Here is a 22460-nt window from a genome sequence, read left to right on the forward strand (position 1 = left end):
AAAGATACCAGGCAGACCCAGACCTAAATGATGCAGAAAACTGGTTTATTTCCCAGATTTACCCGTGCCTCATTATTGGAGCACATTATCTCATTCCTGGGCACTAATGTCAGTTCTCCCCAAGAGGCCCTCACTGCAGGAGCTTGTTTGATTGTAGCCTCACTGCTGGCTTGTGATGTGGGACAGGCCTGAATGGAAGGATGGAGGGAGGAGGGGAGGGCGGCGAATCAGTTGCCCCCAGCTGTGAAAATCAAACAATCAGGCTGGACCCTGGTGCTGGGTTGGGAAGAGAGAGGGTAGGACTCTTTCTCTCTCTCTCTTTCATTCTTGCTCTCTCTCTCTCTTGCTTTCTCTCCCGCTCTATCGGTTTGTGTGAGAGGGAGAGAGAATAGACACACAAACATTAAAGTATACACAGAGACACACACACACGTCCTCAGCAGCATCATCGCCTGCCTGGCTGGGTGGAGGATATAAAAGCCTGCACGGTCCCTACCCTGCTGTAGAGAGGCAGGACTCCCCCGCTGTTGGGCAATTGGGCAACGGAATGGAATAACCTAAAATATGTGTGTGTGTGTGTGTGTGTGTGTGTGTGTGTGTGTGTGTGTGTGTGTGTGTGTGTGTGTGTGTGTGTGTGTGTGTGTGTGTGTGTGTGTGTGTGTGTGTGTGTGTGTGTGTGTGTGTGTGTGTGTGTGTGTGTGTGTGTGTGTGTGTGTGAGAGAGAGAGAGAAATGCAAATATGCAACAAACAGAAAAAGTAAGAGACACAAGTACGGAACAGACATACCCACATGTCCCATGAGAATATCTGTCATCCTCCGTGGCATACAGTGTGGGGACATTCCAGGGCTCATCTCATTTGTGTCCTTGCTGTGACTGCTGAGCGAGAGAGAGTGAGAGAGAGAGAGAGATAAAGAGAGCGATAAAGCGATAAAGAGACTGCTGAGAGAGAAAGAGAGAGAGAAAGAGGGAGGGGGGAGAGAACAAGAGAGCCAGGAAATGAAAAAAGCAGCTGAGACCGAGACTGTATTTTGTGTTGAAGCACAAACACACTGATGATGCATGGGGGCAAGAGACCTGTTATTGCTCCAGCTGTTCCATTTGGACGAAGAATGTGTTTCATGGGACGTGGGAATGGACTATAAAACAGGGAAACAGTCTTGGGTGTGAAAATATTGTGTTAACGAGGTCCACTTCCATTCATTCAGGGTTAAAAGGGCATTCTTATAACCTGCACCTCTCTAGATGGATGACTCTCCAGGAAGAACCTCGCACACTGTGCTGCCATTATTATTGTCATAATGAAAGATGTAGTGCCAAGGCAGAACAACGCCCTCTGTGGGTCTGGATGGTCCATGTAAAAATCACCTTCATATGAATATATTACTTAATGGACGTGCTACCTGTCCCAGACCTGCTGTTTTCAACTCTAGAGACAGCAGGAGCGGTAGAGATACTCTTGATGATCGGCTATGAAAAGCCAACTGACATTTACTCCTGAGTTGCTGACTTGCTGCACCGTCGACAACTACTGTGATTATTATTATTCGACCATGCTGGTCATTTATGAACATTTGAACATCTTGGCCATGTTCTGTTATAATCTCCACCCGGCACAGCCAGAAGAGGACTGGCCACCCCTCATAGCCTGGTTCCTCTCTAGGTTTCTTCCTAGGTTTTGGCCTCTCTAGGGAGTTTTTCCTAGCCACCGTGCTTCTACACCTGCATTGCTTGCTGTTTGGGGTTTTAGGCTGGGTTTCTGTACAGCACTTTGAGATATCAGCTGATGTAAGAAGGGCTATATAAATACATTTGATTTGATTTGAATGGGCAATGAAAACTATTTACTCCCAACCATTATCTCCCAACATTACATAAAGATGGTAAAATGTCCATCACTAAAATGTTTAGAGGGAGCTTTCCCACATTCCTTGTAATGTTTCATTGGAGAATGAAGAGCATTTGATGAGTATGGTCTTAGATGCTTATTGAGTATGAACTGGACTGTGAATAGGTGGATGTGAAGCAGTTTGAATTCTCATACATCACCCTTCGTTCTAGACCAGGGTTTAGTCATTAGGGCACACTGTAGCAAACCGGTTAAAAATTAAAACAAGTGGTTCCTGTTGGTAGTCCCTCCCTGCTCCCTGTTTCAGTCTGTTTTCTTCCATTTGGTGCCTAATGAACACGATCACATGACCAGCCCCTGTTGCTAAGCAGCCAGTTCAGGTCAAGCTATTTTAATGGGTGACACTAGATCACCCATATTCTAATTACATTTACATGGGCTGGAGAAGCGGCATCCACCGCTAAAATGATAACCTGCACATTCAATACATTGACTGAATGCGCACATGTAATTACTACCATATGACATACATTCATCATTCATGTATGAAAGGATGGATGTGGCTGGGCCTGGGGGACCTTGAAATATAATGTATATAACAGTACATAAAATTCTCTTTCAGCTCTTGGCATCATTGTAGTCGCTACAGTATGAATTGGTTGAAGCTCAATGTTTAATCTCCCTACCGTCATATCTAAGCCAATATGACACCAATGTCGATGAGGATTCCCAAATCAACTTGATTAGATGTACACAACACACTCCCTGCCTCTCTTCATGACTGTCCGGCTGTTACCGAGAACCACTATACTGGATTTTTTGACACGGCCATTAGCATTAGGGTCGTCAGATACATTTTTTGAATCTCAAATGTTAGACGTCGGATTAAAATGAGGCGACAGCTTCCATTAGGTGACCATTAGACTTAGATACATTTGGACTGGATACGTTTCTACAGTAGGTGCAAGTGTTTTGACTGAATTCACAATGTATGTCTCTCCTGTGTACATTTCTGCCCAATAAAAACCAAGGATGTGCTGCTACCTTTTCAGCTGAATCTCAGAGTTCTAAAACCAGTCGAGTAAATTGATTGCTGCGCAACAGTGGCAGCTAGCTAGTAGAAAGCCTGCAGCTTTAGCTAGCTAGCTAACACCAGTTGGATGAGAAGCAAAAGAAAATAACTAGCCAGCTAACTAGGTATATTTCGCTATGGAAGGTTTTCATATGGCTGAAGACAGTCATCTGTGCAAACTGTTGACCTGGACACTTGCACGTAATCAGAACGCAAACAAAGAAGCTAGCGAACATCCTTGGCTACTATTATAACCAGTTAACGTTAGATACACCAAACTTTGGGAATTTGGGGAAACTGCCATGCTGCTAATTATAAGACACACCAGACAGACGATTTGCTATTAGAAGATCCAGAGCAAATTCTAGCAACTACCTTATGCATTAATTCAGTTCACTCCCTCCTCTGTTATAATCCAAATTTACACTAACTGATCAACACAGTGTCAGGTTACTTTTCAATGTGTTCCTGAAGTCTCTATCCACAAGTAAAAAGTATCAGGGGTGCAAGTTGCACACAAAGCATCCAGGTAAAACAACAACAACATCATAATGATCATTGCTTTCTTGCGTGACGTGTGCGTCAAAAAGAAAACGCCATGCTTGCTAACACATTCCTGTAAAGCTTAGAGAGGATCTCATGTTAAATACTGTTGAAGTAAAATGGCTACAGGTTCATCTGCCTCACCTAAAGCCCATTCTTGTGGGAAGCTGCTATAGACCACCAAGCGCTTACAGTCAGTATCTGGATAACATGTATGAAATGCTTGATAATGGAAGTGATATCAACAGAGAGGTATATTTTCTGGGTGATTTAAATATTGACTGGCTTTCATTAAGATGCCCACTCAAGAAAAAGCTTCAAACTGCAACCAGTGCCTGCAATCTGGTTCAGGTTATCAACCAACCTACCATGGTAGTTACAAACAGCACAGGAATGAAATCATCAACATGTATTGATCACATCTTTACAAATGCTGCAGAAATTTGCTTGAAAGCAGTATCCAGATCCATTGGATGTAGTGATCACAATATAGTAGCAATGTGTAGGATAACCAAAGTTCCAAAGGCTGGGCCCAATATAGTGTTTAAGAGGTGATACAATAAGTTTTGTAGTGATTCCTATGTTGTTGATGTAAAAAAGATTTGTTGGTCTGTGTTGTGTAATGAGGAGCAAACAGATGCTGCACTTGACACATTTATGAAATTGCTTATTCCGGTTACTAATGAGCATGCACTCATTAAGAAAATGACTGTAAAAACTGTTAAATCCTCTTGGGTTGATTAATTTTATGGTTGAGAGGGATGAGGCAAAAGGAATAGCAAATACATCTGGCTGCACAACCGATTGGCAAAAGTATTGCAATTTGAGAAATCATGTGACTAAACTGAATAAAAAGAAGAAGAAACTGCACTATCAAACAAAGATAAATTACATAAAGAATGATAGTTAAAAGCTTTGGAGCACCTTAAATGACATTTTGGGGAAAAAGGCAAACTCAGCTCAATCATCACAAAGCCAACTGATATTGCCAACTACTTTAATGATTTGTTCATGGGCAAGATTAGTAAATGTTAGCATGACATGCCATCAACAAATGATGACTACATATCCAAGTATATCTGACAAAATTATGAAAGACAAGCATTGTCATTTTTGAATTTCGTAAACTGATTGTGGAAGAGTTGAAAACATTATTGTTGTCTATCAACAATGACAAGCCACTGGGGTCTGACAACTAGGATGGACATTTACTGAGGATAATAGAGGACGATATTTTCAATTTAAGCCTACTAGAAAGTGTTTCCCAAGGCCTGGAGGGAAGCAAAAGTAATTATGCTATCTAAGAATAGTAAAGCCCCCTCTACTGGCTCATAATGCCGACCAATCAGCCTGTTACCAACCATTAGTAAACGTTTGGGAAAATTGTGTTTGACCAGATACAATGCTATTTTACAGTAAATTCATTGACAACAGACTTTCAGCACACGTATAGGAAAGGACATTCAACAAGAACAGCACTTACACAAATGACTGATGATTGGCTGAGAGAAATTGATGATAAAAATATTGTGGGGGCTGTTTTGTTAGTCTTTACCGTTTACTTCCACTAATGGATTGGAACACCAAGTATGGTCACAGGTCACAGTGCCGTCTCCACTGACCACACTGTCTTCTCCTAATGCTAGCTGCAACCCAGTCATCCACGAGGGGTATCTGTCGACAGCACATCTTGGGAACCTCGTGGTGCAGAATCTGACCCACGGAGATATTACAATATCTTGTCACATTCAATCAGCAAACCTAATTGACCATTATTTCATGATTTCGAGCCAGCAGTCTCTGTGAATGAGCAACTTCCCTCCTCCTTGGAGTCGTGCAATACTGTAGCTGAGACAAACTTCTCTTGTCCTTCGGACACTTCCGCAAGCACTGCGTCTGTCTCAGAGGGCAGAGTGTACTCATTTTCCGATGATACATTTTCCGCTTTGTGGGGGACTGAAAACCCCTTACAATGACACTAATGGCGTCAGTCCCGCAACTGACCCGATGACTCCCACTGGTGAAACGTTGTGCAATATCGCAGACAGATATCCTCATCTCAAGTTCGCAGGTACTGGAAAGGTTACCACACGCGGACGCTGTGGTGACTGACAGGCCTCGACAGCCACTGAACGTTTTGAAGCACAAACACCAAGAGATTTGGTTGAAAGGTTACAGCCAATCTAATAACAACGCGGCTGCTGACAACTGTACAAAGGGTCTGACCTTTTCGTTTGTGCCTCGCGGATACCAACACCAACCGCTGTTAGGGGGGTCCCGAGGACCAAAAGGTGGGGAATACTAGCCCAGACCCATCATGAGCCTCGTCGAGGCCGGTCGGGGGGTCGAGACTACGTGCAACACTGTTGTACACTACGTGCAACACACAAGGCCGCCAGAGCAGGAAACAATGAGAACAAAGAGGAACGGACAAGCCTCTCAACAGGGATAACCTTAGAACACATCTGAGATATCACTGAGGTGTACCACACTAGTCGTAGAAGAAGTCCAGTGGACTTTCCACCTCCAAAACAAATGGCAACAATAACCATTCCTTGCCATGTGTAGTTTCAACTACAACGCAACTAGTAAAATGCTCTAATCATGTGTTTCGGTAGGATAACATTTCAGAATAAATCGGTAGGATAACTGGTCCCCTTGAGTACCAGTATCAATGCCAGCACAGTCAGTCCAGCCACAATCAGTAAGAAGGTTAGAGATCTCACAAGTCAAATTGCTATTGATAACAGTGACAGAGAAGTTAGTAGTCACTCAGATTGCAACCTGTTGAAGGGAATCTCCAAAACACTCTTCTGATGGTTAACACACATGCCACTAATAAATAGAACCCTCAATTCAGGAGGAAAGTTATTAGAAGTCACCGCGTACGACTGATTCAGTGCTTATAGAGTATTTCCGTCATGAGGTTAGCTCCTCCGTGGATAACATAGCTATGAAATAGACTCCTTCAGACCTATCGCCACCACAATGGGGTAAGACACATTGACGTGTAGTAAAACGACTACAGGTCCCCTTACCATATGTCTTGAGGTCGACATATATTCCTACTGACCTCCAGGTATTGACCTGGAAATGATCTGATTATGTCAGACTCATTCTAAACAGGTTGCAGATTACCAGGATACTTGGTTTTCTTTCCCTTGGCATGTGCACTTGTGTAAGCATAACATGTACAATTGAAAATTTACCAAGGATTTATGCTAGGGTGACTTAAGGGTCCGAGCAAAATACCAGCCTTGGTAAAGTTGAAAATGTACCCTGAGGCCTTTGACTCTACAGCTACCGTTCTCACCAGCTTCTCCCCAGAGGTCCATAGGCTGGTGCTTTACAGCTGTAGACTTATCATGACGTTATCAACTTAGGAGAGTGCCCTAAGCAACACACCACTAAGTAGGAACACCCTAGATATGACATTAGACACAATGCCATGACTTAGGAAGTAATAGAGCCAATAACAAGTTTACATTACAACCATCAGTTAGCGCCACAACGCTGCTCATTTGGGGAAGAAATGTAATTGTGTATTTCGTGAGTGTTGTGCGTTGTTAACATCTGCCTAAGTTACTGCCTAGATCTACCAGCCTGGACAACTGGACGACTGGTCCGGAATGGCGATCCCCAACCAGGACATCCCCTGGCCATTCTTGTGGTGGTCTGCAGCTTTCAGAAATCCTACCAGGTTAAACCACCAGGGGGAGACTGCTACGATGATCCACAAACCAGGACATCCGATGGTCATTCTTATGATGAGTTGCAACTTGAAGGATCCTTCCAAAGTTGAATCCATCAGCAGGGGACTGTCATTACTCTCCTGTGAGGATCCAAAAGGTATGGTTACAGTGGATCAGCACTACAGAGCTCTCGGCTCTCCCGCAGAGGGGGAGAGGGGTGTATGTGGGGGTTTATGACGCCTCACGTTGATCGTAAATCATAGGCAGCAGACGATTCCTTTTGGGGACTAGTTTGGGTGATCAGAATGTCTTTGTGTCTTATGGAGAGACTTTGCCGCCAAAACGTCAACATCAAGCAATGGGCATTGAAACAATATTTCTAACATAAAGAATGTTGGGAATGATGAGAGATGGAATATGGAAAATGAATGTCTATTTTGTGATAAGACGTAATAACGGAAACATTGTAACTTTAAGAGCTTTCACAATGTACATATCAGATTTACATCTAAATGTTTTAAAAATGACTCTGTTTGAAAATGTTTCCCTGTCAAGACGAACAGTGACATGGCGTGTTGAGGACGTTGCAGAGAATATGAAACAACAGTTGAAAGACAAGGTAAAGGATTTCACCTATTTCTCCTTGGCCCTGGTTGAGAGCAGTGATGCATGTGACACGGCGCAGTTGTTGATATTCTTACGAGATCATAACCCCAGACTGAAATTACAGAGGAGCTTGCTTCAGTGCAGTCAATGACTGAAGAGCACAACCACAGGGAAAGATTTATTGGACGAAGTTAATAAGTAAGTGTGTGGCAAAGCTGGGACTGAGTTTTGAAAATGTATCCAGTGTGACCACTGATGAGTGCCCAAACTTGACAGGAAAAAAATGTGTCCTTTTGAAAAGGATACAAGATGAAGTAGTCGAGCTGAAACCAGATCAGAAATTGATTTCCCCACATTGCATTATTCATCAGGAGGTGCTCTGTAAATGTGTTCTGAAAATGAGCCATGTTGTGGATACAGTCACTAAAGTGGTGAACTTCATAACACCAAAATCTTTAAACCACAGGCAGTTTGTCTTGCTGTTGGAAGAGACAGAATCAGGTCACGCAGATCTCTCCTACCACACACACGTGAGATGGCTGAGTTTGAGGAAGATGCTTAAAAGTGTGTGGGACCTGTCGGAGATTGCTGAGTTTTTGCAAATTAAAGGAAAATATGTGGATTTCCTGCAAGATAAAGAATGGTTGGCTGATTTTGCCTTCACCGTGGACATCATGGCCCTCATGAATGAACTGAATTACAAACTACATGGGAAGGGCGTTTTTGCACATCAGATTTACAGCCTTGTCAAAGCCTTCAAGGGAAAATTACTCCTCCTGACCCGCCAAGTAGAAGCCAACAATCTCACTCACCTTCCGACACTGCTAGTCTGTTCCCTATCAGATGACCAACGGGAGAAGTATACCTCGCTGCTGTGTTCTTTGAAAGGTGAGTTTTCTCCTCGTTTTGAGGATTTCAAAGTGTTGGAAAATGACATGCTGTTGGATTCCTCTCCTAGTCCATGCCCATCAGAGACTTCACTCCTCACTGATTGAGTAGTTTAAATGTAATGTTGAGCTCTCTCTCTTTCTTGTGTTTTTGTGCATACCCGTTAAGAGTTCTGTCCGTGGTGCTGAATGCACAGTGTACTTTTCCCTCTGTGTAGTTCATTGCATGTTTAATAATGAAAATACCTACCAAAAGGAGAACGTGGATGTGGTTTATTTCTGTGCATGTTAAAAAAGTAAGATAAGTAGCATATCTGGATGTGATTTACAGTAGATATATCTGTCAACACAGTCATACACATGATGTATAATCCTGTAATATGATTCTGGCCCGAGATGGCAAAAATATATTCTAATGTGACCCTCCATGGGAAATAATTGCCCAGGCCTGAAGTAAAGGGTCTGAATACTTATGTAAATGTGATATTTCAGTTTAGTATTCTTAATACATTTTAAAAAATGTAAAAAAGATATATTTCCTTTGACATTATGGGGTATTTTGTGTAGATTGATAAAGGAAAAACAACACTTTAGGCTGTAAAGTCACAAAATGTGGAAAAAGTCAAGGGGTCTGAATACTTTCCGAATGCACTGTATAATATATACATTTACAAACTGTACTATATCCAATGAAAACGTTTATTTGTAAATGTCATATTTTGTAATAACTCACTATTGTTTATAGGTAATGTAGTACTAGGCATTTCTTCGGTAAACTTTAAAGCACATTTTCATGTCTTTAGTTAATGGGTGTCACGTTCCTGACCTTATTTCCTTTGTTTAGTCTTTGTTTAGTTGGTCAGGACGTGAGCTGGGTGGGTGTAGTCTATGTTATGTGTTTCTATGTTTAGGTTGTCATTTGGCCTGATATGGTTCTCAATCAGAGGCAGGTGTTTTGCGTTGTCTTTGATTGGGAACCATATTAAGGTACCCTGTTTTCACTGTTTGTTTGTGGGTGATTGTTCCTGTTCGTGCGTTCATGTGTTCCATGTTCTCTAGTTCAGGACTGTAGCTTTGTTGGTTTTCGTTTGTTTATTGTTTTGTTCGTATTAAAGAAGTATTCTAATAAATATGAATACATACCACGCTGCGCTTTGGTCCTCCTCTCCTACCGACGGAAGCCATTACAGAATCACCCACCAAACCCGGACCAAGCAGCGTGGTAACGGGCAGCAGCAACAGCAGCGGCCCATTACACAGGACTCCTGGACATGGGAGGAAATTCTGAACGGTAAGGGACCCTGGGCTAAAACTGCAGAATATCGCCGCTCTCGTGAAGAGCTGGAGGCAGCTAAAGCCGAGAGGCAGTGGTATGAGGAGGGAGCATGGAAGCGAGGCTGGAAGCCTGAGAGTCAGCCCAAAAAAGTTCTTGGGGGGGGGGATAAAGGGGAGTGTGGCGAAGTCAGGTAGGAGACCTGCGTCAACTTCCCGTGCTTACCGTGGAGAGCGAGAGTACGGGCAGACACCGTGTTATGCGGAAAAGCGCACAGTGTCTCCTGTACGTGTGCTTAGCCCGGTGCGGTACATCCCAGCTCCACGTATCGGCCAGGCTAGAGTGGGCATCAAGCCAAGTGCCATGAAGCCGGCTCAACGCATCTGGTCTCCAGTGCGTCTCCTCGGGCCGGTGTACATGGAACCAACCTTACGCATGGTGTCCCCGGTTCACCAGCACAGCCCAGTGGGGGCTATTCCACCTCGCCGCACTGGCCTGGCTACGGGGAGCATTCAACCAGGTAAGGTTGGGCAGGCTCGGTGCTCAAGAGCTCCAGTACGCCTTCACGGTCCGGTATATCCGGTGCCACCTCCTCGCCCCAGCCCAGTACCACCAGTGCCAACACCATGCACCAGGCTTCCTGTGCGTCTTCAGAGCCCTGTTCCTCCTCCACGCACTCGCCCTGTGGTGCGTGTCCCCAGCCCGGTACCACCAGTTCCGGCACCACGCACTAAGCCTCCTGTGCGTCTCTAGAGCCCTGTACGCCCTGTTGCTGCTCCCCGCACTAGCCTTGAGGTGCGTGTCCTTAGCCCGGTACCACCAGTTCCAGCACCACCCACCAGTTCTACTGTACGCCTCAGCAGGCCAGAGTCTGCCGTCTCTCCAGCACCGCCTGCGCAGCCCGTCTGCCCAGCGCCGCCTGCGCTGCCCGTCTGCCCAGGGCCGTCTGAGCTGCCGCCTGCGCTGCCCGTCTGCCCAGCGCCGCCTGCGCTGCCCATCTGCCCAGCGCCGTCTGAGCTGCCCGTCTGCCCAGCGCCATCTGACCTGCCCGTCTTTTCTGAGCCTTCAGAGCCGCCCGTCTGTCCTGAGCCTTCAAAGAGGCATGGGATGTCTATTAAGTACACGTATTTATGTCTTTGGGAAATGGGACGAACACTTCAAAGCAGTCAGTTATGAGAGGAGCTTTTGATTTGGCAGGATTAGAGATAGGCAACCCCTAACTGACATGATCAAATGTACTTTACTCCATCATCTCTAGTGGAGGTTGAAAGGCAGAGCAGTAGGTAAGAGGCAAGGGGCAAACACATCTCTCATATTTACACTACTTAAAATGGGTACAATGTTTTCAAACACATGAATTAATCAGGAACACATTAAATCCAGTGTCAGGTGTAAATGGACCGTCTTTAGAGCTTTTTCAGAATCACAACTAAACAAAAGGCAGGTTCTTGTGAGCCACATGCAGAGATTGCCTGTTGGTATATTGTCTTTATTGACTTGTCAAATATGTTTCCCACACACTGACAGATTGAAGTTGTGACATCAGGGACCCACTATATTACCCAAGGGCCTTTTGTATTCTGAGGTCTCACCACTGTGAAAAGCTTTCCATCGATTGGCAACAAACTAGCAGAGAGGATTTAGTACTGAGGAGAAACACAGCACAAGCCATTTCCCTGGATTGAATATTCAAACAGTTCTTATTTGTTAAGAGATAGATCTAAATTTACAAGGGGGATGGTGGTCCAAAGTAGGGGAGGGTTGTCCAACTTTGTTCTTTCCTTTGGGGAGAGTTCTGTGATTTTCTGGCGGGCACAGGGAAGGGTTGTGACTTTTTCCCTGGTTTACATTTTCTCTGCTGCTCGTATTTTCGCTACAAAAATGTCTTGACTTACTTTTGATATAACCCTAAAAAAGTTTTGAAAATATTGTGGTATGATGTGGCTATTATTAAGCTTAAGTTACTGCAGGCCTTTGATATGAAGGCAGTACCCCCCGGCGTAAGACAGTTTCAGGCCTACCATAGTTATTCATATAATCTAGTGTTATAACGAATTACCCTCTTTCTGTACGTCTATATCTGTATAGCAGACGCTGTAGCCATCTGACATAAATAAATGCATGTCAGTGCTGTAGCAATCCACTGGAACATCTCTCTGGGGCTAGGCCAGAGCTTATCTTCCTATATATTGGCTTTATACACTATATATACAAAAGTAGGTGGACAGTCAGCACCATAACTCTTCGTTGGGAGCTTAATGAAATGGGTTTCAATGGCCGAACAGCCGCACACAAGCCTAAGATCATCGTGCGCAATACCAAGCGTTGGCTGGAGTGGTGTAAATCTCGCTGCCATTGGACCCTGGAGCAGTGGAATAGCGTTCTCTGGAGTGATGAATCACCCTTCACCATCTGGGAGTCTGATGGACAAATCTGGGTTTGGTGGATGTCAGAAGAACGCTACTGTAAGGGTCCTGTGTGTAGCTGGAGTAGAGAGTCAGGCGCAGGACAGAAAATATGAGTAATCAACGTATTTTTACTCAAAATGACAAATGTACAAAGTAACAGAATTACAGACCGAAAATACAATAAACAATCACTCACAAACAAACATGGGGAACAGAGGGTTAAATAATAAACAGGCAATTGGGTGAGTGAAACCAGGTGTGTAAGACTAAGAAAAAACAAATGGAAAATGAAAAGTGGATCGGCAGGGGCTAGAAGGCCGGTGACGTCGACCGCTGAACGCCGCCCGAACAAGGATAGGGACCGACTTCGGCCGAAGTCGTGACAGCTACCTGCCCCAATGCATAGTGCCAACTGTAAAGTTTGGTGGAGGCACATCATGGTTCACCAGCAGCCCCAAACATCTAAAGAATAAGCTATGAGTCAAACAAGCTTGTAAAAATTTCACTTAAACTTCCCCCTTATACTCATCTGGAGGTTGAGCTATTTTTAGTCTCTATCGCTGTAATGTGTCTGTTTCTAATGTCATTGTATACACCAACCATGATATTGAAGTGCCCGAAGTCGGTATGCTTAGTTTATTGGTTGTGTGGCACAGAAACCAGTTGGTGGAAAATTTGTTGCATGTATTTTTTACAATTATAAATATGTCATAACAATTTTGTAAATCTGATTTCCCCCTAACTGATCATTGGCTGCAGCCAGCTCTGATCATAGAGTAATGTAACATCATGTTTGGTGGTCGGTGAACCCTCAACTTTATGGCCCGTAGCCGTGCGTGGCACCGACTGTGCAACAAAAGCATGCTGAAGTGGCAAAACGCAACATCCACATTTATAAACACAGGGTCTCTACACTTATTGCTATTTGTAGTCGTAAATATTGTTATGAGGTCATTCTATAAGGAGAGAGGGTGTTCAATTTATTTTACAGTACAAGGGGAGGGTCATGTGAAAATATTTTTTAGTGGAGGGGGATGCATTTTTTGAATGACACCTTGAGTTGGACCAGCCCCTCCTCCCCCAGTAAAGTTAATTCTGTCCCTTATCATCTCTAAGAAGACCTTCTTGTGTTGCACATGACATTATCAACAACATGTACATTTGATGACAATATGAATTAAAGGAAACATTTGATGCGCTGTAGCCCTCTATTCAACTGTCAAGACATATCTCCTCAACATGGAATGACTCTCATTAGTTGATAATGCAACCAAGAGTTAACCTCGAATGACCGCATATGACCACAGTGTGTTTGTTTTATCGATTTGCGGGAGTGTGTGCATGCATCCGTCCTTGCATGTTTGTGCATGTGGATGTATCTGCGTGCAAGGATGCCTGCATCTTTACCTGTGTGTGTGTGTGTGTGTGTGTGTGTGTGTGTGTGTGTGTGTGTGTGTGTGTGTGTGTGTGTGTGTGTGTGTGTGTGTGTGTGTGTGTGTGTGTGTGTGTGTGTGTGTGTGTGTGTGTGTGTGTCCCAGCATCCCACTCAGCATTATATGTGTGGTCCCTGTCACATTAGCATTACTGATGTGTGTGCTGTGTGCAGCATTACAGAGAATTAAGAGGCTGACTAACTTAAGCTGTCAGTGCTCTAATTAAAACAACTCTCTCTCAGGGTGATGGAGGAGCAATGGAAAGCTGCTAATTAAATACCGAAAGGCCACTTTCTGGACATAAGAATTTCTTTAAGGTTAACAGTGTCAAAACAGTTTGTTTTTAATCCTATTTAGAAGTGTTGGGTTCTAACTTGAAGTATTGAAATATCCTTATTCATGTTACCATAGAACTGGCTGTATGGAAATCTACTGAGTGAGAAAGTTTACATTTTGTCAGAACATGTTATTGTCAAATCTCATGTATCCTATGGAGAGAGGCAAAGAGTAACAGTCTAGTTTTAGTCACTGATAAGGTCGGATAGCTGTAGATTAGGGAGGAGTAAGGAATGTGGTCAGGTCAGATGAAGTGAGAAGATACAGTCCTAGGACATACACACATAGGAGGCAGGGCCATGACAACACCCATGAGAGGAACCACTTAAGTTCCTGCCTAGCAACAGAAATGTATCGCTGTCTAGAAGTTCAAGGAGTTGACTCCGCCCAGTAGAGGGTATAAATATATGTACTTGTGTAAACACGTCTTTGTCTTTCAGCTGTTGGACCCAGTGGGTGGATACATTTGGTTTGAGCCTTTACCTAGTCTTCCGTTTGAGTTTTTATTTTGTTTATAATAACAATAATTATTATAATAATCATAATCTTTAACACTTATTTGGTTAGTCCATATGTAGATGCTCTACAGATTATCAATAACATTTCAACTATCTACCAACCCTAACCATATCCCTAACCTTATCCTGGCTCTAAACTTACCCCCTAACCCTTAAACCCAACCCTTAAACCTAACCCTTAAACCTAACCCTAATCGTAACATTAGCAAGCAGTTGCTTATCAACAGATAGTTTGTTGATAGTATGACCATCTGTAGAATCCCTGAGCTGACAAGGTAAAAAGTGGTTGTTCTGCCCCTGAACAAGGCAGTTTAACCCACTGTTCCCCGGTAGGCCGTCATTGTAAATAAGAATTTGTTCTTAACTGACTTTCCTAGTTAAATAAAGGTTAATCAAAATATTTTATCTTCAGATGGACTATCTAAATAAAGTGTGTCCTCATAATCCGTTAGATTTCATGTTAATAGTTGTGTTTATGTTAAATGCACCAATGTGAATGTAAATTGATCAAATTGCCATTTGATTTAAGATTGTCAAAGAAGTTTACTTCATAGGTGAGATCCTGTTTTGTCTTAGCGAATATATTATGTAGGCTACAGACAACTATCCCCAGTGCTGCCATTTCCCCTAGTCACACAGTGGTAGTTAATTAAACCTCCTTATCTTATTCCATTGTGACCAGAGGGAGACCATAGTCAGTAGGCTGTCCTTGTCACCAGCCTTATTATCAGTTAAACATGGATATAGAGGCCCCTAGTGTATGCTTCAGACACACAGGCACATCTGAAGGATGAGAGATGGGACTGTAAGGGAGGGGTTCAGCTGCACTAACAGGTCACCCCGTCTTGATCTGAAAACCAACCAGTCTGTAGAAGAGAGGCGCCGGAGAGCCCAGCCATGGCTAATTTCGAGAAACTAAATTGCTTTCACTTAAAAAGGCCAGACGGTGTTACGAACCAAACCCCTCGCAGTGTGAAATAAATTAATTTAGTCTATCCCCCAAAAATTATGAATGATGACATCGTTTGCGGCAACACTTTTTGGGCCCCCATCGCTCCCCTACCGTCTGAACTTTTCCTGCTTCAAACCAAACCCTTGTTTGTCAATCTTCTTCTGGCTCTCACCTTGTAGCCCTTGTGGGTACAATGGTAAAACTGGAAATAAAATATGAGTCCTGTAGTCACACTCTCCCTCTCAGAGTTTCTCTGAGTGAAGGGGCCTCTTGCCACTCTCAGGGTCTTCGGAGCTGGTCTGTGCCACAGGGAGGGGAGTTCTTATTTGTTGCATCAGTGGTTCGGGCTGAGCTGAGAGAAGAGGAGGAGGAAAGGAGAGGAGAGGAGAAGAGGAGGGGAGGACAGGGGCCCTCCAGGACTAGCAGTCCCTGACCTTCAGGAACTTTATTGGCTTTCACAAATGGCTCTGCAGGGTGTCGTCTCCAGCAAGCCTCAGCCACTACTGGCCCGATGCCACCTCCACCACCACCACTAACGCCTTTAATGATTACAGCTATAGGCCCGGATTGTCATATCTGAAGCGGAGCTGAGGCCATCATAATGTGGATGCAGCATCTTTTCTGTGCATCTTGCAGACATTGAGCAAATACAGAACCTTTCTGTATAAATGTTATTGTTGGAATAAAATATTGGCTTTTCGGAACCTAGAAGTCCGGACAGATGTAGGAATAATTGTCCTATGCTGCAGTAAAAAGCTGTCAGTTCTCTCTCTCACCGGGGAATCTAGCTGGACACAAAGCCTTCACTTCACTTCAGTCCCCCTTTCCTTAACACGTTGTGGTGGAAATTCAACACCAGGAACACATTGAGTCAATAATAAATGCGTCACTATTTTGTATCAGTTAACTGGAAAGATCACAACAAACACACGTACAAAGTAAAAGTCTGCTACCAGCTCCTACAGGGTGGTCCCTTCAGTTCTCTTATATAGTGCCACCCAAAACACCTACTTAGCCATGGTTCATAGTGTTTGTTCCTGCAGGTGACTGGCTGTTATCGTGCAGGCTACGTTTCCCAAGAAACTGAGTAATGTCTCCTATCTTAACTTCAAAAACATATTCTGCTAATTGGTCTGAAGAGGCGGTCACGGTCACATGATAGAGTGAGAGAAGTTGCCTACTGTGTACAATTCAAGGCTATGTCTTCAGAACATAAAATGTTCCCTTACAATGTCTCCAAGGTAGAGATGCTTTCAATGGTCACACTTCTGATGCATTTCATTGGGTTCATTCAGAAGGTCAGTGAACCAGGGCATGGTGCCTGGAGGATACTATTAGACTAGAGAGAGGAATGAATGAATCCATGTTGATAAGCTTTGGGAGGAATAGAGAGAACTCAAGTGTCAGCTGCTTTCATACAGGACATTTAGACCTGCATCCTCACACAGACACGCTTGCTCGCACACACACACACACAGTCTTTGTCTTGTCTTTGTATTGGCCGGGGCCAAATTTAACCTTTATTTAACTAGGCAAGCCAGTTAAGAACAAATTCTTATTTACAATGACATCCAACCACGCCCAAAACCAGACAACGCTGGGCCAATTGTACAATGCCCTATGGGACTCCCAATCACAACCAGATGTGATACAGCCTGGATTTGAACCATGTACTGTAGTGACACCTCTTTGCACTGAGATGCAATGCCTTAGACCACTGCACCACTCAGGAGCCCCAGAGAGCTGTTATTGGCTAAGGTCAGTGATTCAAGTATACAGGAGGAATCATTTACGGGAATATTAGATTAAAGGCTGGATTCATCTCCTAAACTGAATTGGGTAATAAATGAGCCAGTGTCTCACTCTTCTCTCTCTCTGCGGCCCACATCAATGGTCTCTCACTCGCTTGCTTGCTTGCTCTTCTCTCTTTCTGCAGCCCACATCAATGTGCTGAGTCAGCGCCTGCCATTCACATTCACATAAACACACACACACACACACACACACACACACACTGACAGGCAGACTACCCAGCATGCTTCATTCAGCAATTTGGGCAATTTGGGCCCGTCAGAAAAGGTTTCCCTAATACAGGCAAAATGATGTGCGTGAGTGTTATCCACACTGTATTTGAGCATTACTTAGCTGCAAAACATTGACATAGCCCACAGTTGGAGGCCATGGGTAAAGCATCTTCTTCTAGAAATCTTATTTCACTGCTAGACAGCACACCAGTATGAAATGTCTCACTGTCTTCATTTAACCATGTCTCCACAATCAGGTTAAGTACACATCATTATTCCTAGTCTCATTCAATATGTTTCCAAGCCTTTGCATTGTTGCAATATGAACCATCATGCAGTACGAGCTCATGACTATGAGCTCATTCCACTCTTTCCTATTCAGAGGTATGGGCTATGGTCTGTCTGTTCTCCTGTGTGTCCTTTGGGCCTTTAAGTGTGCTGCTCACAGTCATTCAGCATCTGCTTGTTGCGAGCGAAATGTACTGAATTTCTCTCTTCTCTCTGGCTGGAAATGGGCCTGACTGGCTGCTGGAGTAATGTGATGAGATTATTGATTCATTCGATGCAGAACCGCTCCATCTTTTCCGCCCAAAAAAGACAGTTTGACGTTGCTGTGACATTCAAATGTCAAAGGCATGATCTCAAAAAACATTCAAACTTCTTCTTCTTCTTCCCATCATCATCAACGACATGAACATCACATGAGGAAGGCCAGTGATTCACCAGAGATGGTTCCCTATCATAGAAGGACAACCATCTCTGCAGCACTCCAACAATTCGGCCTTAATGGTAGAGTGGCCAGACGGAAGCAACTCCTCAGTCAAATGCACATGACAACCCACCTGTAGTTTGCCAAAAGGCTCTTAAAGGACTCTCAGACCATGAGAAATAAGATTCTCTAGATTTAACTCTTTGGCCTGAATGCCAAGCGTCACGTCTGGAGGAAACCTGGCACCAACCCTACGGTGAAGCATGGTGGTGGCAATATCATGCTGTGGGGATGTTTTTCAGTGGCAGGGACTGGGATACTAGTCAGGATCGAGGGAAAGATGAACGGAGCAAAGTATAGAGAGATCTGCTACAGAGCGCTCAGGACCTCAGACTGGGGTGTAGGTTCACCTTCCAACAGGACAACGACCCTAAGCACACAGCAAAGGCAACGCAGGAGTGGCTTCAGGACAAGTCTATGAATGTCCTTGAGTGGTCCAGCCAGAGCCCACACTTGAACCTGATCGAACATCTCTGGAGAGACCTGAAAATAGCTGTGCAGCGACGCTCCCCATCCAACCTGACAGAGCTTGAGAGGATCTGCAGAGAAGAATAGGAGAAACTCCCCAAATACAGGTATGCCAAGCTTGTAGCATCATACCCAAGAAGACTTGAGGCTGTAATCGTTGACAAAGGTGCTTCAACAAAGTACTGACTAAATGGTCTGAATACTTATGTAAATTTGATATTTCAGTTTTTGATTTGAAAATTGTGAGGGATTGTGTGTAGATTGATGAGGGGTAAAAAATATTGAATACATTTTAGAATAAGACTGCAATGTAACAAACTGTGTAAAAAGTTAAGGGGTCTGAATGCTTTCCGAATGCACTGTGCATGAGCAACATGCCTTCCCACCACCATCCCCAACCTGCCCATTTATCAATATTTGCTACTCTCTTTTGATGATGATAAGAAAAGCGTCATGAGAAGGAAATAGATCATATATGAGTTAACTATTGATAAACTAGAGTTGCTTCCTTGTGGTCAGGTGTATATAAGTGCTCCCCTTTCTCCAAATAACAGAACCTACCAGAGATTCCTTATACAACAAGTAAGTCCACTATACTCACGTTCACCTACGTTCTAAAGTACTCACTGTCTGATGTTGAATTTGTCATAAGTCTCTCTGTCTTCTTCTCTCTCTTTCTCTCTCTCTCTTTCTCTCTCACTTTCTCTCTTTCTCAGGAGAGTATCACCATGGCTATGTTGACCATATTTCTGCTTCTCAGCGCTGCCTTTGCTCTGGGTCATGCAAGTATGAGAGATATACCTCATACTTTCCACCAGATTTGTGTTTATTCCTTTTAGTTACAGTGTAGATTAAAGAGGTGTTTATGGAAGTGTAGGTAGCAGAGGTATTCTTAACAATGGTTTGATTACCTATTCACACTCATCAGATGCAGTTTGATGATATCATTCTACACTTTAAAGAGCACATGAGTATTCATCTTTCCTCTGTCTTTGTCTCTCTCTGTTGTAGGGGATCTGAATGACACAGAGAATCAAATTATGGAGAATCTGATACGCAACCTGCCAATCGGTAAAATGCCTTCCTCAATCCCATATCAACAGGATTTCTGAAACCTGCAGAAAACGATAATATTGCGTTGGTTAGCTAATGTTAATGGACTGATAATGCACAGATAGCCATGGTGCTGTGTTCAATAACATCACGGCTGGAATGCAATTTTGACCACTCAGATTGTGTTGTCGGAACTAATCATTTCATCACGATATTGCATGATAGCTCTCCCCCCTACAGAGTCTGAGGAGATGGGAGCAAAGGAGAAGCGGGAACTACAAACCAGGAGTTCATCATGCCCACCTGGTTGGCACAGATATGAGACACGCTGCTATCACTACGTCCCATTCTTGGTGAACTGGCCAGAGGCAGAGGTACCTGTAAATTGCTATAAATACGTTTCCATATTTAGGGACAGATTTACTCATTCTATTAGTGTGTTTAACAGGGTTGCTAAACTACAACTTGACGTGCTATTCCTTCTCTTTATCTTTATATTCAGAAACTAATGCAGAAACTTCCCATCATTAATTCAATTTAGACTTACAAATGACCAAAGCCGGTCTCAGGCTTGGATAACACTGGAGGACACTAAGGTCTCCACAGAGTTGGGTGAAGCTGCTTTTAGTTTTTTGTGCCCTTCATGTGGAACAACTTACGGAGCTCTCTGAAATTAGATGTCCAGGTCCCACTTTGTCAGTTCAGAGTAATGATTGGAGACATCTATGTTGATAAATGTGTCTGTTCTTAATATGTTTTGTAATGTCTATTGTATGTGTTTGATAGTGTTTATGCAGGGCTCATCTGTAAAGGAGACCCTAGTCTCAGTATGACTTAACTGTCAAATAAAGGTTAAATAAAAATAAATATTCCACCTTCTTTGTGGGTTTCACTTAAAAATCTCTTTGAGTTTCTCTCCTTCTGTCTTTCACAACTTCCCATCTCTCTATCTCTCTTTCTCTCTCTCTCTCTGTCTCTCTCTCTCTATCTCTCTCTCTCTCTCTCTAGCATTACTGTTTGTTATTGGGAGGTAACCTGGCGTCAGTGCACAGCCTCTCCCAGTATAACTTCCTTCAGTCAGTCATCCAAAGTAGTACCAACAGAGCCCAGCGCACCTGGATTGGAGCCAACGATGCCATCAAGGTCAGAAGCATTTTGTTTAACACTCCTAAAACATAAACATAACATAACATAACATAACATTCTTTGAGGATATAACGTATAAATGCCTGGTGGTGCCTTACCCCGAAATATAAGCTTGTTTTACTCCATTGTTTGTTAACAATGTAATTGTAAACAAACACTGTCGCTTCAAAACATGGTTAAATCATTTTTATATAATGTCTAGTGTCTGCTGGTTACACATCTGCTTGTATGCTCTTTAGGAGGGTCTTTGGCTGTGGAGCGACGGGTCCAGGTTTATCTACCAGAATTGGGGCCGGGGGCAACCCAGTGACCACAACCAAGATGCTGGGAAAGACAACACGAACGTCCGTGAGCATTGTATGGAGATGATTGGTACGATGCTGTCTCCCTCACATTATTCATCAAACATTTTGATAGATGTAAAAATACATTTTTAAGGGAATGTGTTCCCTTTTAAGCTACATTAAAAAAAAGAATCTTTCTCTGTATTGCCCTCTTTCCCAGGTGACTTCGGGCAGAATGATGCACCCTGCTGGACGCAACTTCCATTCATGTGTTCCAGAAAGCTGTAATATCTACCGATTGGGAGAGAATTCATGTTCTAACGTTACTCCCCTGGTTAGTCAGTCATGTTTCGTGTACTTTTAGATTCTTGCTGATTTCATTCATGTGATTGTATTGCCTTATCTTGATTATTGCTGATTATGTGAAGTGACTTTGGGTGTATAAAAATCGCTTAAAACAAAATGTATTATTACATCTGATATGATGTTTTTTATTGAATTCACAATGTATGGCTCTCACGTGTACATTTCTGCCCAATAAAAACCAAGGATGTGCTGCTACCTTTTCAGCTGAATCTCCGAGTTCTAAAATCATACTAAAATCAGTCGAGCAACTAGGTTTCTGCGCAACATTAGCAGCTAGCTAGCAGAAAGCCTGCAGATTTAGCTAGCTAGCTAACACCATTTGGATGAGAAGCAAAATAAAATAACTAGCTATGTATATTTCGCTATGGAAGGTTTTCATATGGCTGAAGACAGTAATCTGTGCAAACTGCTGACCTGGACACGTAATCAGAGCACAAACAAATAACCTAGCGAACATCCTTGGCTGTTATTATAGCCAGTTAGAAACACCAAACTTTGGGGAAACTGCCACACTGCTAATTATAATACACACCAGACAGACGCATTGCTGTTAGAAGATCCAGAGCAAATTCTAGCCCTGACCTTATGCATTAATTCAGTTCACTCCCTCCTCTGTCAATTACATTTTCTTCTTGTCATTATAATCCAAATGTATGCTGACGTATTGACACAGTGTCAAGTTACTTTTCAATGTTTTTCCCGAAAACCTCGCTATCCACAAGTAAAAAGTATCAGGGGTGCAAGTTGCACACGAAGCATCCAGGTAAAACAACAACAACAT

At 43.3% G+C, this 22460-nt stretch overlaps 1 protein-coding gene across 1 annotated transcript; it reads left to right on the forward strand.

The window, feature by feature from the left end:
- The first annotated feature begins 19546 nt into the window (after positions 1-19546).
- LOC129838600 (galactose-specific lectin nattectin-like) lies at positions 19547-21715 on the forward strand. Its single transcript, XM_055905682.1, has 6 exons — positions 19547-19616; positions 19842-19901; positions 20124-20257; positions 20892-21026; positions 21269-21401; positions 21534-21715. The coding sequence occupies exons 1-6, from the start codon at positions 19559-19561 to the stop codon at positions 21599-21601; spliced, it is 588 nt and encodes a 195-aa protein (XP_055761657.1). The 5' UTR covers positions 19547-19558; the 3' UTR covers positions 21602-21715.
- Positions 21716-22460: the final 745 nt, after the last annotated feature.

The sequence above is a fragment of the Salvelinus fontinalis genome, chromosome 39, assembly GCF_029448725.1.
Source record: "Salvelinus fontinalis isolate EN_2023a chromosome 39, ASM2944872v1, whole genome shotgun sequence".
NCBI classification, from domain to species: Eukaryota; Metazoa; Chordata; class Actinopteri; order Salmoniformes; family Salmonidae; genus Salvelinus; species Salvelinus fontinalis.